General features: G+C 39.1%; 1 protein-coding gene across 1 annotated transcript in view; it reads left to right on the forward strand.

The window, feature by feature from the left end:
* The window catches only part of LOC101863805 (inactive hydroxysteroid dehydrogenase-like protein 1), a 26,863-nt gene extending 8,454 nt beyond the window's left edge, over window positions 1-18,409 (forward strand). The window contains exons 2-7 of the mRNA XM_005095971.3: window positions 5,181-5,303; window positions 6,253-6,369; window positions 8,336-8,439; window positions 9,770-9,886; window positions 13,503-13,730; window positions 17,759-18,409. Coding sequence (XP_005096028.1) covers window positions 5,181-5,303; window positions 6,253-6,369; window positions 8,336-8,439; window positions 9,770-9,886; window positions 13,503-13,730; window positions 17,759-17,911 — 842 coding nt within the window. The 3' untranslated portion in view covers window positions 17,912-18,409. The remainder of the gene's footprint in view (window positions 1-5,180; window positions 5,304-6,252; window positions 6,370-8,335; window positions 8,440-9,769; window positions 9,887-13,502; window positions 13,731-17,758) is intronic.
* Window positions 18,410-18,650: the final 241 nt, after the last annotated feature.

The raw sequence follows: 18,650 nt of genomic DNA on the forward strand, positions 1-18,650 counted from the left end.
TGGGTCATCATGAAAATATTGACCGTCTTGTAAATGAAGCGTGCTTGAAGCCGAAGTTACCGTGCTTAAAGGCGTGTAATTTATTATATATAGCAAAAATTCGGTAAGAGCCGTTTAGCGTGCTTGAGTCCGAAACGTGCTTAAGGCCGGCGTGCTTAAGGCCGGCGTGCTTAAAGCCGGCACGGACTGTACTTATTAATTGATGGCTGAATTGTAAATGAAATTTTTAGTTTGCAATGCCTGAAGTATTTGTATTTCCTACAAAACCAAAAGGTGCCTTACTGACTTGCATATATATGTATTTTAAACCTGAATAATTGCTAGATCTAGATCTAATGAGACCTGTGTACTCAACAGGTTTGAGTTAATAGGGCCAAACCTAGATCTAAGTACGGCTAGACTGGCAGTCTAGCCACTTTGTTTTAATTTCTAACTCGACTTCCAACTGATGATGATTTTATCTTTCTCGTTAAATATTATCGAGTTTAGATCTACCTATTGATCACTTGATAATCTTTTGCTGTTCTGAAACTATGATTTTCAATTTTTTTTCATTGCTTTGAGTTCAGATTGCTGTTTCCCAGTTGGCGTTTGGTATATGTAGTATTTAAGATTTTGCAACTGTTGTTCACTTTTGACGTCACTAATACTTTTCTTTGTGTCGAAAATTTTGGCCAGATCGTAGAAACCGAGGAAGGCCGAGTTCGAAATGCCAGTCTGCTTCACATCCGGTACTCGCTTTACAGTTTGAGTCCGAATAGCGATGGGAGGCTACTATTCTGACTTGAGTCCGAATAGATAGCTGCTGCCGAATTTTTATTAAGCTTTTTAGCCCACATCATTACTATAGAGAGAGAACTTTTTAAGCTTCATAATATAATCTCTTCTTTCAATTGAGATGGAGATGTTTCATCATGAATATTCCTGAATCAAGTTTGGATTCTAGATCTGTACTATGCATGCATGCACCTAAGTAACTTCCTACAATTCATTTGGTTCAGGGTCATGGCTAGATTTATTTCACTGCTCACTCAGGTATGCATTTAGTACGTACAGAAGGGTACTGAAATTGTCCCCAACAGCCACTCATTGTCAAGGAGAAAAGCGGTTGTCTTTTAGAGTGGTAGACATCTTGAACAGTGCCATATATATCACGCTAAATAATACAGTGGTGTCTGCCTAACAGCAACCTCCTTGTGAAGCAGTTTACTTAATTTTCAGAGAGGGGTGGGGTGGAAATTTCAAAGATACAATGATATAACTTAACCCCCACACACACACACACACACTAACAGACATACACAAACAAAGACACACATACAAACACACACCAGGGGTGAACATTAAGGATTGCTCGACTGCCCGGGGCAGGTAACTACCTGTGTTGGGCAGGTAGATTGGCTGCTTTGCTTTACGGTTTACCTGCCCGACCGGGCAAGTCATTATTATCACAAGAAGGCAGTCATTGTTTTTGAGTATTCTCGTATTGCTGAGAGAGGTGGCATCCATCGATGACATTGGCAAACCTTCGGCTCAAAACAAATGTCCTATCCATGTTGATGCATGCTTTGATGGGCCAAGTGTTATGGACTGCAATGCGACACTTACCTTAGAAAAGTGGTGGCAAAGTGGTGAGTGTAGAGAACAGATAAACACATCATGAAGACAGGGAATGTTTTGGAATTTATGTTTGGCCATCATATTCAGGCATTAAATAATTAAAAAGAACAGTATAAAGTATTCAATGTGAGAGCAGATTACATGTACTAGCAAATCAACAAATGATTTTATTATTTTATACCACGTATCAGTACTGTTTTCAACTTTTCTCTTTCTCAATACAAAAAGTTTAATGGTTTTCGATCATGTTTGAAAACGGGCAAGTTGACTTTTCTACTGGGCAAGTAGGACCTATATATATTTGTGTTAATTGCCCGACAAGTCATGTGGAAAAAAAGTAAATGTTCTCCTCTGCATGCATGGGTCCTTATCGCAGGAAGTGGTTATGTTTTGATGTCGAAAAGTGAAAATACCTGCAGACAATGTTTGTGCATCCGTGGTAATGTAAGGTTATTTATATATATGCACAGTGGCCGAGACTTCCCCTCGGACGCATTGCCTGAGACTGTTGAATGAAGGAAGGTTGCTGTCGGCAAGAGCGTGTGAACTACGAGGGGGGTTCAAGAAGTCTTTTGTCTTAAAGATAGAGCTTTGGAACTTGGCACACATACTTTTATTTCTCGACATAGTCACCATGCAGAGTAACACATTTCTCAGAATTTCTACCACCTCTCTTTGACCTTCAAAAGTCCTTGAAATAAAAATGACCCAGACTTCAACAGCTTCAATGGCGTCCTCGTTGTCATGAAAATTACATTCTTTGAGTGATTTTTTAAGGTCAGGAAATGGAAAAAAGCCTGAGGAGGGCTAGGTCTGGTGAATAAGCTGGGTGTGGCAGGATTTCAAATTTGCACCGTTTTGCTGTCTGGACTGTTTGTTGTGCCCTGTGGACAGTGGACAGAGGCGTTGTCATGCAGTATAAGGACCCCATTACAGATTTTTGGACGCCTTTTTCTCACCAATTCAGACCTCAATTTTATCTGCAAACCCGAGTAATAGTCTCCTGTGACCGTTTTTCCATTTCTCAGGTAGTCAGTCATGATAGCTTGACTTTTCCACTTGAAGGTGTTACCTTTGCCTTCTTTGGTGAGGGAGAAGAAGGGGTTTTCCATTGCATGGAGGACATTTTGTATTCTGGATCAAAATGATAAATCCATGTTTCATCCATAGTCACCATGTTTTTAAAGGAATTTGTGTCATTGGACTCAATTCGAATGAGAGTTTTGCAGGACTCAACCCTCTGCCTCTTTTGCTCACCTGTCAAAAGGCGGGGTTCCTTCCGCGCAGACACCGTATTCATGTTAAGATGATCATGGAGAATCATTTCAATTGACCCTACACTGATTCGCGTTTGACTTTAGAGTTATAGATGGGTCTTGTCGAACCAGATGAACCAGTTTCTTCACTATGGATGCAATGACGGCAGTGTGTAGAACTAGAAGCTTTGATGTCAGATGCACAAAACACTGACTAACCTTGAGAATCAAGTTCGAATCGACAATCAATTTAAAAAGATAAAATTATGTGTGTTTGCTGTATCGCATGAAATCAGGTTCACTCAAGCCACTTTGCTTATTTTCATATGCTGATTCTGAAAATGAAATCAAGTTTTAGCTCTATAGTCTAATAATTTTTTTTTATTATTGGGTTTTAAAATTAATATTAATCGCAATATCATGATCTGTAGCCTGTCATAAGATGAGCCAGGCTTGGGGTGACAATTCTCTTCCTCCACCCTTCCAGTAGCTGATACAGTTGCAGCACTGATCCCAGAAAATGTGAGGAGTCGCGACAGTTTTCAACTGTTCACAAGACCTGTTGGTTGTCTTTGTTAATGTGGTTTTTCTCTGTAGATTTGGGTCAACGCATTCATAATTTTTACAGATGGATGCTTCTGCTGACCTACCAGGACCTAAAGAAGCATGAATGTAATGTCTGCCAAGTCTGGATGTAGCTAGATTTTACTGATTCATCCGTTCACCCACAGATCAAACTATTGTCCTGACTGTGTGACATATGTAAAAGTGTGTAAAAATGTCTTTTTCATTATGTATTCATTGTAAGCTTATCATGCGGGGAACAGAGATTTGGACCAGTTTTTTTTCCCCGTGGAACAACGCATTACATTATTTTCTGACACACTGGGTTCAGAGACTTGCACTGAATATTTTTGATAGTATCGGTGATGATGGTATTGAATAAGCCTATCAGGTGTGATTAAATTATCACAGCAGTGTTGTCACCTGTTGTCGTACCTTTTCAAAAGAGAACCTAAAAGCCAAACAGTTTCACGTAGGTCTGGCTTGGTACAGCCAACTGCAATCAACTGAAATGTTTTCACTTTATTTTGTCTTTTTTTTGGTCTTTGAAGTGCAATAAATTTGCGATTTTAGTTTAGCCTGAATATCAAGACCCTGGTGATACCAAGCTAAAAAATATTGCGGAAGGTGTCTATGAGACAGCAATATGACCTCCCTATATGTGGGCGTGCTAGGAAAGTACCCTCAGAATGACAGATTCATGGAAAAGCTTCCATTATCATTTCTACAAGCATTTTACTTCTGCACATCCAAACTTATAATGTAAATTCATTGACAAACTTGAAGATGAACAGCAGTTAATCTTAATGAAAATCACGTCATCTTACCAAGAGCACAATGTCCCTGCTAAAATTTACTGTCAACATAAGAGACTGAGAGAAGAACTCATTCATTTATACTTTGAGAATGGACTCTTTTAAGCTGTCTCTTTTATTTGAGCTCTGAACGATTTCTTTGTGGAATGTAGCTATTTCTGTTGTGTCGAAGTAGACAGTTTTTTAAACCAATCAGTGTCCTCATTTTGCCAGATATTGAAATTTTGTTATTAAAGAGAGCAACAACAGAGCAACAATTCCATTTTCATGTCAAATATACATAAAGTGTCCCTTTGTTACAAATGTGTTGGTATTTATGGGAGCCATTCTATAAGTCTTTACCGTGACGGAATTCTTGTAAAATGATGAAACTTGGAAAGTGCGGTTTCTATATTTCTGGAATGCTGTGTTTGGAGCTGTGAAAAATTCTGATGGATGGTTTGAGCTTTGGTGCAATTTTGGTGAAGGTAGTTCATGAATTGCGTATGAGGGAGGGAGAGAAGAAATTTCTCCTGCTGCACAAAAATGCTCCAGTGCACCAGATGGTGAGGGCAACTCAGACAGCCGAGCAGAGTGACTACAAAAGTCTCCCTCACCCACCCTATACACCCTCTGACTTTATCTGGGAAAAATCCTTTTAGGACAGGGTTTACATATAAAGAAAAAGATGCTTAATCTTCAATGAAGGTTTGAGTCCCGTCAGAGGTCATTTTGTGCTAAAGGCGCTCATGGTCTTTTAAAGGTCAAACAAAAATAATAAAACTGTCAATTTGCAGGGTGACTATGTAAAGAAGTAAGAAGTAGCATTATAAGTGTCAAATTTCAGTTTCTAGTTTGCTTCTTTCTGTAGTCAGAGTAAAGACTTATTGAATGTCCTTTGTAAAAACACCCCAAGTTACAATTGCCTGTTCTGTTTCTTTTTCAGTGGTGACAGGTAGCAGTGAGGGCATTGGGCAAGCTTATGCCACTGAGTTGGCAAAGCGAGGTCTAAATGTGGTCCTGATAAGCCGCAATGAACGCAAGCTCATGAAAGCCAAGGCTGAAATTGGTATGTGATTTTTGCGGTTTCCTATTTGTGTATACTGATGTTATCATGTGCAAATGTTCTTCTCTTGGAAAAATTGAATTTTTGGGGGGGTTTATTTTTTAACAAATTTTTGGTATTATATCATCTTTTTCTCTGATACTCCTGCGGAACCAAATCTATAGGTGATAACAATTTTCTTAGACACTTTGAAATAGTATGAGCTTTCTCACTGAGAGACTTATGTACACCTGTTTTGTCACCTAGAAATGAGAAGAGCTATTTCTTTACTTCCAACTTTCAGTGTGCCATTGAAATCAAATGTATATCATATGAACTTATCAATCACATGAATTCAGAACTTATTGCCAAGGTGGTATTGTTGAAAGTTAATTTTAAAATAACCACTAAAGATCTCTTAGTCTTTCCTACAGCAGGTAGATATTTCTGTATGGTTAACTGTAAGTTCGCAAGAGAATTAATAAATTGAAAATGTTCTAACTTCTCACTAAGCTATAGCCACCACAAAGGTTAGATCTTCTTTTGGCTCGTGGTGGTAAACGTTCTTCTGGCTTTTTTTTTTTTTTTCTCAGGTCCTGATTTGGTGCGGGATATGTTTGTGAGTTACATAGAAAATGTGTCACCTTGGTAGTAATTGTCGTCTTTCAAGAAAAAAAAATAAAAACAGGAAAGAAAGAAAACTGTTTTAAATTTTAGGATTATAATGATGACAATGAAATGTTGAGAATGAAGTGCAGGATTAGTCTGGATGTTGATTTATTTCTTTTCCTGGTGCCTATGCTAGATATGGTTAGGCTGTCCTTAAATTAGGGGCAGGACACAACTGTCATTCCCAACTTCTCTTATAGAGTGGCCAAAATTTGGAAACAAATTGTCAAATTTTTAATTTAGGTACTGTAATGAGATGGTTCTCTTGATTTAAAATGGGTTTTATAATATTTCTTGTTCACAGAGGGAAAGAGCGGAGTTAAAGTGGAGTACATCGTGGCAGATTTTGCGGCCCAGGATCAAGCACAGGTCTATGGTCACATCAAGGATAAGCTGGCCGACAAGGAGATTGGACTTCTTGGTGGGTGCTAAATCTTTGAGACAATGCGCTCGGCTTCAAACTGTTAAACATATAACCGTTAAAGATGACTAGTCTGCTGTGCGACTTTTTCGTTTATTAACAATGAGGCATATATAATCTGTCTTTTAAAGTATGATAGTTATTTTTGGAAGGGGGGTTGGCGGGGGAAGGAATGTGCCACTCTTTCTGTATCAGTTCAGAAAAATACATGTTGGGAAAAATGGTTTTTTTCTGTGAACTTGTATTTAGGGCATTTGATTTTCGCAAACCCTTCATGTTATGGTCCTTTTGTAATAATGATTGTAGTCATTTTGTACAGCTTTTGCTTGTTAATTAACTATCCTAATGTTAACAGAAGTTAGAAGTTTTTGAGAAGATCAATCAGTTTTCTGTGCAACTAAAATCAGAAGGGTATTTTGCAAGTTTGACTCGAGCTGAAATGAATCAGAACCTTGAGAAAGCTTATTGTTTTTATTTAGTGGAGGCCATTTAATTCTTTATTTTCGCCAAGCCGCTCCCAGCTGCTCGCAGTCGGAACTACTGTGCCGGTGAGTCGCTGCTCAGGCACATTCCTTTTCGACGACTTCGACATCAAATTACTTTTTGCCGAAAACAGGTTTCTTATACCGGAAGTTCATTTAGATGAACTATCAAAATAGGTTTGCTAGTTTCAATTTAATGACCTACTGAATGATGTTTTGTCATTTTTAGATTTGCCAGGAAAAAAAGGCCATGGCGTAGTGAGTTTACCCCCTTCAGAGATAAAGAGTTAAACCAAATACGGTTAATCAGAAAACGGCAGTAAACAGAAAATTTTTTTAAAAACATATTTGAACAACTTATCTAAATCAAAATCAAAATCGCGGCTAAACCGAAGAAAATCCAGCTCGTCCGCTAATTCGGTTAAATAGGACTCCGCTGAATATATAAAAAAAGGATTCTTTGACCGAATGCATTATCTCAAATACTTGAACTTTTCCTTTTTGCCTACTAGCAAGAAGACATTTATAAATTTACTGCTTCAGAACATTTGTTCGCAAAACACGCTCAATAATCTTAAACTGCTATTGTTCAGCTTTGCTTTTTAGCAAAAAAGCATGTAGTCTCTTCATCCGATGATGTCAGATTTTTCTGTTTTTCACTTTTGGGACAAAATGTATTTTGTCATGAAACCCTTCTACTTTCTTTGTTTTGATTTCTGGGTGGTCTAAAATTTTGCAAAATTTTTGTGGTGCTGCTCTGTAGGTCATGTGGAGTCCTGTGGGGAAACTGGCCTTGTAGGTGGTTGGTGGGTGTTTTGATGTGATATTCTCCTTCTATTTCTCTTCACTGTAGTCGTAACCCTTATCTGTTCCCTGAGAAATCTGGGAGTGCCTCTAACTCTAGTGATCCTGAACTGGGTTATGATGTTTGTGAGCTCAGTGTTTGAGTCCTCAGTTGTGTATTCTTAAACTTCTTTGAAAAAAAAAATGTTTTGTTAGCTTTCCCCACTAGGATCAATGGTTTGGAGATGGATGTTAATCCGTGGTCTGAGTTTTAAAATGATGTTACAGGGATGAAAAGAGAAGTTACGTTCAGACTATTCCTATTGAAATGTGTGACATACTGAGGCCAGAATCAGGCTGACCATGTATGAAATTCAGCTGAACACCAAAAATTGCTAAGCAATTAAAAGTCATTCTTGAAATCTTGGCTGTAAGTGATGTATAGCTCTGCTTCAAATCATGAAATTATCACTGTCTAAAACAAATCCTTTCGAACTTTGGTCATTTTTTTGACACTGTCACAATTTTTTTTTAACAGAAAAAATTGTTTGGTAATATATCATGTACATAGAAAGCCAACACACTGACATCATGGGTCCTTCAAATATAAGGAAATTATAGCTCCTCAGTATGTTTTCTCTCTGAAATAAGGAAATGATCATTCTGTGCTGTGAAGAATGTATTTTTTTTGTTCTTTGCAGTAAACAATGTGGGTGTGATGTATGACTACCCTGACGTCCTACTGAATATCTCGAGTCAGAAACTGTGGCAGCTTATCTATGTGAACATTGGGGCAGCCACCATGGTGAAAGAACTTCTTGTTTTGTTTGTTTGTGCAAGTGGATGTCATTGTTGGTGGGCTATGTCGGTTTTTTTGTAGCTGTCTTACTTTATGTGTGGTCATTGTATTTATTTATGTGTGTGCATGTCTCTTTGTATTTCAGTTTTCATTATGTATGCCTTGCCTGTTTGGTCACATGTATGTGCTTGTATGTTTAGAATATGTAAATCTTCGTGTCTGTCATCATGTGTGTGTTTGTGTGTGTGTGCACGAGTGCGTGCATTCACACTCATGCTCTCGCCAGAGTTTGCAAGTATACCCGTGGTATTTGTTTAAATGATTTTGCATGTATGTCATTTTGTATTGTTTGGATATGTGCCTATTTGTTGTCCCAGCCTTCTTTCTCTTCTTCCCAGTTTGCTGAGGGTACCACAGATTGGCCGTTTTGACTTCTTTCCGTCTAGACCATTTTCTTCAATGTAACAAGCTATTTTGCTGCCCTATTTTTCTTTCTAACTGTAATCTGGGAAAAAGAAAATTCTTTCAATTTTCTCTACACAAACTCAAATGTGTTGTAGGATAACTAAATGTAGGAAAATTGATATCAGCTTTAAAAAGATAATAATTTGAACATAAAACGGTGGTTGTGTGATCATGAAGACTCTGGAGTGGAAGAGATTAGAAATGTGTTGAGCTGTGAAATGGTCTAACCAACAAGTAAAATGACCAACAGGAAATGAGTTACTTTTGAAATAAATGTACTTGAATGTGTCCTCAAATATTTTATATTTTCTTTGCTCTATCTTCTGCGTCTCCTCTCCCACCCCTCAGATTTCTTTGTTCTTCCTTCCTTCATCTTTGTTCTTCCTTCCTTCCCTCCTTCCTTCCATCTTTCCTTCCTTCCTTCAGCCTTCTTCTTTCATCTCACTACAGAACCAAATTCTCCGCCTTCTAAATAATCCTTTTATGTGTAACAAAAGGTTACCTTGGCAGCAAACAGGACATCTAAATACTCACAAATGCCCCTGAAACGTCGAAATGATAATTTGTTTGGTAAAACTGACTCTTACAGGACCATAATGGATGGTTGATTGGTTCTCTGAAGTGGTTTGCTTCTTCTTTTCCATCAAAATCTATCATCCTTATATCGTATCTCCTCCTTTTTTGTTTGTTACTCTCTTGAAGCACCTCAAATCTGTGGCACTTTTTTTAACCTAATTCTGCTTCAAGTGCCGTAAACTTTGACTAAAACTGAACTAAAGAGGTGCTTATTCTGACTACCATTTCCCCTGCCCCTTTCTACAATCTCTAAGACTGAGACTTGCTTTTTTTTTCCCTCATTGCATTTGTCCAGATGAGCCACATGCTGTTGCCCCAGATGGTCAATCGAGGGCGTGGTGGACTGGTCATCGTCTCATCGGGCTCATCTACTCAAATCACACCTCAGATGACCGTCTACTCAGCCACAAAGGTAGGGTTGGAAATGTACTCAGCCATCTGAGGTGCCGATTTTCAAGATAAATCCGGAAAGCTGACTTCTGTAATTATCCATGTATTGCGCTAGGTTTAAAATACAGATTAATGGAAATATCCGGATACTGCACTACATGTAAAATGCAGATTTCTGGAATAACCCGGATATTGTTCTATGTATAAAAATGGTCTTGATACAAGATATATTAGAAAATATGATCCTCACATTGTGAGTCCCTTTGTGCTCATTTCCGTTGGGTCCGAAAAGTTCAAGATTTTTTTTTTCCTTTGCGAGTTCACATCTCTGAATAATATTTGCAGGACTAAACTCTATTTGCCTTAAGGCGGAATCCTGCTGTTTGGTTTCTACCTGAGTATTCTTGACGATCCGTGAGCGTGTGTGTAGTTTGAGCCTTGCTTGGTATGCTTTCAAGCTATATTTGTTGATGAATGAGTAGATTTATTATAGCTCGGTGCCTAGAACTAAGAATATATACCTTATTGTGTCATCCCCAATCTACTTAGATCAGTTTTGCATTAACACTCATTGAACTTTTCTATTACATCTATGGTTCTGGACCTAGTCCAATTAGTTTATATTAATTTTTTATATATTTTAAAAAAACAACAAAGTGCGCTAACTTCAGGACCATTAATATATTGCCACTTGTCTTGAAAATCTAAAATCAATCACTTGAGATGGCAGATGATACAGTGCTACTTGCGAACACATGCATATATATGAAAATGTTTCTAATTTTGGGAAGGTAGTGAAAGAGAGCGGAGTAAGGCGTCAACACACATGAATGCCTAATAAGCAAAAACAATGTTTGTATCAAAATCAACATAATTATAGATGGGGAGAGAATCAAACGAGTACATTCAAATATCTATGGGCAACAGTCACAGAAGATTTCAAAAGTTAAAAAAGAATTTACATAAATATAAGAACACCAAGTGCAAAAGAAAGGTTCAGCTAAATGCACAAATCTTTTTATCAAGGCATTTATCTCTACTTGTAAGGAAGAAACTGCTGGAGTGCAATATCTTCCCCATTTTTTTAATATTGCACTGAGACCTGGACTCCAACAAAGACAGAAAACAACTAAATATCTACATTTGAGATGTGGTGCCACCACGGAATGACCAGAATTAGAATTAGCTGGAAAGCAAAGCAGACAAACTGTGAGGCATATGAGATTCTCCAACAAGACAAACCCCACTAAACAAAATGAAAAAGAGAAGAATACAACACTTTGATCATATAAAAAGCCACCATATCTTTGTTACTTGGAACATAAAACAATGTTCAACACTACTAACCTTCTGTCTGCCTGCGCCTACAGCTCGAGTTAGCCAAACCTGTTTCTCTCTGTGTTGTGATCCTTTCCTCAGCTTTGGGGCCCCGATGCGTTGGAATCTCACACGTTACACACAAACAAACTGAGGCTCCCTAGCCTTTTCTCTACCTATACTCTCAGCAGGCCTTCTCTGCCTTGCTACAGCTCTCCCCTTTAAAGTCTCACCAGTAGTAACCCAGACTGCTTTTATAAACTTGCTAACAATACCACTGAACAGAGACTCACACTTTACTCACTCTCACACTTTCAGCCAAACAATACAATAGGCTAGGCCTAACCCCCTGCCACAACCAATAACAACCAAATAGACCATAATATCATTATGAAGGAACTGCTTGAAGGAAAGATATGGGGTAAAGGTGGACAACACATGATGTGGACTGACAGCATCAAAATATTTGACTGGGCTGACTATGACAAAATGCATGAGGGCTGTTTGCAACCGTAGACAGTGGTGGGTCTTTACACATCAACATCTGAGCCAGAGATGACGCCTCCAGAAAGAACTTCAAGGCAAACATGAATACCCCGATTCTCTTGAGACTATTAAGGCTTGTTAAACTTTTTGTGTCCTCAAATTAAACTTTCAAGTTATGCTCAGAAGAATCTCTTATTGTGAGCATGATATTAATATTCAAGACATCGCTTTACAGTGCTGAATGTGAGGCAGTGTGGTGAAATCAGGCGCTCGTCGAAACAGTGAAATCAGAGAAACAGGCATTTTCCACTAGTTTTGAAATTTTTTCTAATTTTTTTTTTCTTTTTTGGCTTAACCTGTTTTTCATCCATATAAAAACTCATGTCCTTGTGAATTTTACTGAAAAACATTGATTAAAGGCACAAAATATATCATTTTTCAGTTTTCGAAGATTCTTTAGTTGTAGGAGTTACAACACTTTGGTGGCCATTTTCTCGCTAAATTCACCACTGAAAACAGGCGATCTCACTTCCTTCAAATGTAGATATCTTGAGTTCTATTCAAGATAAAGAGATGTTTATTTCATTGAAAGCAAAACAAATAAATCAGCTTTCAAATGATACCAATAACTCTGCATTCCCCAAAATTGACGAGCGCCTGATTCCACGGCGAAAATGTACTTTGTTTTGCAATTTCTTTTTGGTTGTCACACTGGCCCGCGCATTGATGTTTTATGAGTAATTATAATAATACTGAGGTCTGGACAACTTTTAGCTTTTGGAATAAGCATACAATTTGATTTCTGAAATTGTGTCAGAGCCCTGGGTGGGTGGTTGGCGGGTGCTCTGATGTGGTTTGCTTTTTCTTTTTCTTTCCTATCAAGCGTCTATTGTCATTTTCTCCCCTCCTTCTTTTTTGTGTTTATAACTCTGTTGTAACATCTCTAATCTTTGGCACTTATATTATAACCTTATTGTGTTGCAAGTGCCGTAAAACTCTTACTGAAAAAGGAGCCCTGGGTAAGTGAGTAGCTTGAGCCCTAGTAGAGACTGTTGTGTTACCTTCTTCGTCCTCTAGAATGTTTGTTTGGTACACTTTCAAGCCACTTTTGTTGTTGAATGTGGCCATTAAATGTTGAGTAAGAGGGAGTACACATATTATTTTGTTATGAAGAGCATTTGCAGAGTGCAAATTTCTACTTAACAAGCTCTAAGAGCTTTACTGCCTATATTATATTATTACCCCAACAGACCTGATAGGGTGGGTGGTTGGCGGGTGCTTTGGTGTGGTTTGCTTCTTCTTTCCTATCTAACATCTATCGTCCTTATCTCCCCTCCTTCTTTTTTATGTTTGTTACTCTCTTGTAACACCTCTAATCTTCTGGCGCTCATATGACCTTATGCGAGCACTAAAAAACCTCTACTAAAACTAATCAGACCTGATAGCCTTCTGAAACAGTCTCAACTGCTTGGGAAGCACACGGTGCTGAGTGCTGACGCCCCTGAAATAGCAACCTCACAATTACGAGTCCAGTTGCTTAGCAACTAGACTTAACAACGTAATTTTTTGGGTTCTTTTCAGCTGACGCAAAGTGTTCTGTTGATGAAATAACAGTCTAAGCTGTCTAAGACTGCCATCCATTGCCGCGGAGAAAAGTGGTCATATTAGACTGGTGACCGTCTTATGCAATGTTATTATAATGTAAAGAAGTACATATAGAAGGAAATGGGTAGTGCTTGTTTGTACAAGCGATTGTCTCATATGGTTTTAGTAGGTTCGACTGCTTATATATAGATATTTCATTTTCCCCTTATTTTTTTAATTTTTTTATGCAGAGATACCTGGACTACTTCATCCAAGGCATGGCCTATGAGTATCGCAACTCCGGGGTGACCTTCCAGTGCCTCGTGCCTTTCTACGTCCTTACTCGCATGACTGGCTACAGCGACCAGCTCAGCAAGAATAGTTGGTTCATCCCAGATGCCAGGAACTTTGCCAAAAGTGCTGTCAGGACTCTGGGACACTCCACTTTGACCACTGGCTACTTCTGTCACACTCTACAGGTGAGATGCTTTGGCTTAGTTTGCTTTCAGGCTTGTTTTTGGCCCCGTTTGACCCAGGATTTTTTTTTTAAAGGTAGTGCTTCCCTTATAAAGACCAATTCAGTAGGATAAATTCTGCATCAAAAACTATTTGCAGTTTTAAAAAAATGATAATTGGATTTTGTGCTTAGTCTGTGCTTTGGATGTAGAGCATGGAAGTTGATTTCTTTCATGCTCATATAGTACTCATATGTTCACAATGTAATGCAAACATCGTCATTGTTCATGTACATGTATTTTGTGGTAAGATGAGGTGTTGTAAAGTGTGCAGAGCTGTATTGTATGGGAGTGGATGCTATAGAAATGATTCGCATTATTATGATTATTATCATGGTGGTGATTATCAGCCTTCTGTATATTTTGTGGCCAATGTGGTTTGGTTATAATGCACCTCATTGACTCAGTACTTTTCATTTTTCCTGGCGCCCTTCAAAATTTAGAAACTCTGATCATGTCTGAAGAAAGAGAGAAATAAACAGAGATGGGGAAAAAATGCAAATTACCTTCCAAGGAGAAACGTCTGAACACCCAGAAGTTCCCAATAGTAATGAAAATAATGAAATGCTAGAAGTAGAAGTTGCAGACTACTTCACACAGGTAAGCTCCACTATTTGCAGCTAGTAGATACTTTGTCAAGAGTTGAATGTCTTAATTGACACAGTTTTCTTGACTATGAGCAAGCTGTCAAAGAAAGTTAACTGTAACGGGAGTCTCGACATCAAGACCAAGATGAAAGTGCTCTCTCTACTTTGAGCACATGTTCTGTTCTAAGCACATCGCTGTGAACGAGTGACAGTTGTACAGCCTGTTTACTTGTGAAGGAAAAGGTTCACCATCTTTCGTGTGAGGTCATTAGAGAGATTCTTGGCATAATATGACTAGCAACCATAAACAGTGGTGAGTCATTCTTTTCACATCAGCTCCTGAGCCAAAGATGACACCTCTAGGTATCTAAGCTAGGTAGGTAAGATTACCAACATAGAGTTACTGGAAAGATGTCAAGTTTTCATGGTGTTATCACTACTCATGCAGTACAGACTCAATAAAAAGACTGCAGTAGAACATGACTATAACGGCACTCATTGCGGCGGGACCATCCCTACAATGGGACCTTACTGGAATCCCCTTTTTCTTTGTCTATGTAAACTTAATTAACTGTGCTCTGATTTAACGGGGCAAGAAAGGCCTGAACTTAGATACAGTGGGAGAGATGGAGCGAGCACTAGCTGGGGTGAAGGGGGTTGTGGGGTGGGGGCTGTAGGCAGGCTCCAAACAGGCAGTCAGAGGTGCGGTATTGTGCTTGTCCAGTCCAGTGATGAGTGAAGTGTGGCAGGCAGCCGAGAGAGAGAGAGAGATGGTGCGGAGAGACGTGTGCCATAGCCGTAGCCTACAAAAAGTAAAGGAAGATGAGAAGGTGTAGTGTGCGATTCCCGAGTCGGTGAATTGCGATCATTGATGCTCATAGGCATACGCACGCATCCACTTCACCAGTTCTACAGTAGGCCTACCAGTACGATAGACAGCACATGCAACTAGACCAAGGAAAATATGGCTTCCAACAAAGAAAAAAGGAAATACTTCTCACTCGAATTAAATGCAGAGATGATCAATGAAGTTCACAAGTTAGAAAGGGAAGACTAATCTAAAGCGCAAATCTTATTGATATGAAAGGGGTGTAATCATGTGGATTTAAAGGAATTTTTCAGTAATTCCCCTTTGCATTCCTAGAGCGGGAACTTCCCTTTTCTTCTGGAGCCAAAAGTCCCGCTATATAAACATGTTCTACTGTATTAGTCTTTGTGTGGAGGAAGTTGAGAAAATACGAAAAGACTTTCTCTGTACAGAACTAAAGAATTAAACGTTGAAAAAGGTTAACCTCTTAAGATATAAGGATACTTATAAGAGGGATATGACCTCTAAAGAGATCCCCTTTGGAACCGGGAAACAAAAGGCAGCTGTCTTCTAAATGATCTAAATAGTGTCAAGTGTCAATGAGATCATAAGACCTTTACAATTACGTATAACGATGACAGAATAATGCAGCCCCAAGGAAGACAGTCAAGACCAGCCATAGTTTGATTGAAAGTGAAGGATTTCACAGCAGAGGCGTGTATTAAATCATGTATGCAACACGTAAAGAAGCAAAATAAAACAAAAGAGATTATCATTTTTTTTGTGAAGTCACCAGCGGAGAGGGACAAAGAGAAAGACCTTACCGTCAGACAGAGAAGAGTGTAATCGCAGCTAAGATGCAACGTGAAGAGCCCCATCCTGCAGACGTATCTCCATGCAATAGGCTCCGCTCCCAATGATTCCTGTCTGGCGTGTGGCACAAGTCCTGACGACCTGCAGCACGCACTGTATGAGTGTATAAGTGGCCACACTGTATGAGTGTATGAGTGGCCACACTGTATGAGTGCCCGCGGGGGGAAGCACATCGAGGCCCACTTATGGAGAACACCGCGAGACCGGGCCCGGATGTACTCTGGACGAGGCCACAAGAGGTTGCCGCTTACCTGTCTGCCTGCTGCCCTCCTAACGGAGGCCAGCCAAAAGTAGAAGAAGAAGAAGATTATCATTTCTATGTTACTCTCTGTGTCTTTTTTTTTCTTGCTTGCATTTACCACCTTCCGCAACATCACAGACACAAAATATATACCATTACAGTACAAACATGGCTGTGGATACGTAATATATATTATGTATTTATATTGTATACTTGAATGGCCTATGTGTCACGACGCAGTGGAATCAGGTGCTCCTTAATTTTTAGGCATGTGGAGTTATAAAATCATCTTAAAACTTGTTCATTTTTCTTGCTTTTGATGAAAAAAATACCCATCTATCTTGAATAGTTGCGATTCAAGGAGGTAGGGGTCACTTGGTTTCAGAGGTAAAATTAGCGAGAAAATGGCTGTCAAAGTTTTGTGAATTCCACAGCTTAAGCTTACTTTGTCTTTACTTTGTTTACTTTATCCGTTCTCTTGAGCTTCCTGTCTCTAGCAAGTTTGATTGCCAGGTTGGGTAGGATATTGTATGTTCTCAGGGTATCCTTCACACTTCACACCTTTTCTTGGTCTTCCTCTTGCCTTGTACTTGTACCCTGATACTTTCCTGTAGTAGGCTTTTTTGGCAAGCTGGCTAGGTTTCATACGTGTGAGATGTCCAAACAATCTGATTGTTTGCCTTCGAATATAGTGGAGGACAGGTGTTGTTCCCATCATTTCTCTGATCTTGTTGTTTCTGACCATGTCTTGTCTGCTTTTGTTGACGGCTCTCCTTAGACATCTTGTTTCGCAGGTGGTCATCTTACGTTCCAGACTTTTGGTCAGGGTCCATGTCTGGCACTGGTAGGTCAAGGTGGGGATGAAGATAGAGTTCATGAGCTTGGCTTTGGTCTCAATGGGAATGTTAAGATGTTTGAGGAGTGGGCCAAGCTGGTAGCTGATGCTGTTAGCCTTTTTTTCTCTCGTCTCACTTTCTCTTTTGAGACATCCGTCTTCCGAAAAGATGCTACCAAGATACTTGAACTCACCGACTTGTTTCAGCGGATTTCCGTCAATGATGATGTTAAGGTTGCCAGGTGTTCTGCTGATTTTCATCGTCTCCGTTTTGCTGTTGCTGAACTTCATGTTGAGCTTTTCACATTGTGTATTCAGCCTGTCTGTGTGCTCTTGAAGCTGCTCTTCTTTTTCATATGCCAGGCTTTGATAGTCCGCAAACAGCATCTCATTCAGGTCTATCGGGTATAGCTTAATTAAGCTTACATTGAAAACAAACATTTACATTTTTTGTGCCTTTATATCAATGTTTTTCAGTAAAATTCACACCAAAATGTGATTTAAATAGATTTAAAGGGCTTTGAGCCAAGAAATAGAAAAGTCTATTAAAAAAATGACGAAAGATTGCCAGTTTCTTGAATTTCATTATTTTGACAAGCACCCAATTTCACCACACTGCCTCACATGTGTGTATTTATGCCATTTCAGTTGTGGATTGCGTACTTATTGCCCCTGCGTCTGTGGATGTGGGCCTCTGAGAAGCTCAATAACTCCCTGAGGAAAGAGGCTCTGAACCGCCACTCCCGCCGACCCCTGGCCTCTGTTTCGTCCGACACCTCGCCTGGGTCACCGCAAGTGTGAGCTTGGAGTCAGTGCCATGAGAGAGGGATTGAGGGGGGGGGGGTGTGATAATCAAAGTTACGTTTTAGTCTAAGTGCCTTATGTAAAGGATGTGAGTGGGTGTGAAGAGGTAAAAAAAAACTAGCCACAGATGTTTGTGAGTATCGTCTGTTTGGTAATTTCAGATTTTCTTGAGGAATTCTAGTTTGATTAGGATTTCCTGGTTCACCTGCCTCAATGTTACAATATCTGGTTCAGAATAGGGATTTCTGGTTCTGAGTAGGAATTTTGGCTTCTAAGAGCAAATTCCTAAAATCAGAGTTTGAGTTCTAGATTTAGTGCCAGGATTACCAGTATTACCAGATAATGTTATTTATCAACTTTTAGCTTAAGAGTTTATTGTCAAGCATCATTGTAGGTATGGCCAAAGTGTGAAGTGTTGTGGAAAACACTGATTAGTACAGCTTATTATAAAATCCTTGCTATATATATATGAAGAGTGTGATATTGAGTTTGTAGGAATAAGTAATGCATGAGTGAGAAAATGTCGGTGACACTTGAAATTGAAATGGGTCGTGACAGAAATGGTTTGAAGAATCTGGTTGAAATTTTTGTTTTATCTTAAGAAGATAGCACTGAAGGCTATTCATGTGTTTCTGTGTGATAACTTGTGCAGATTTATATCTGTACAAATATTGGTTTTGACTTTATGGTCGGATGAAAAACTCTTTTATGAATGTCTGTTCATGTTGTTATGTGA

Source organism: Aplysia californica, unplaced genomic scaffold (genome assembly GCF_000002075.1).
Source record: "Aplysia californica isolate F4 #8 unplaced genomic scaffold, AplCal3.0 scaffold00118, whole genome shotgun sequence".
In the NCBI taxonomy this organism is placed as follows: Eukaryota; Metazoa; Mollusca; class Gastropoda; order Aplysiida; family Aplysiidae; genus Aplysia; species Aplysia californica.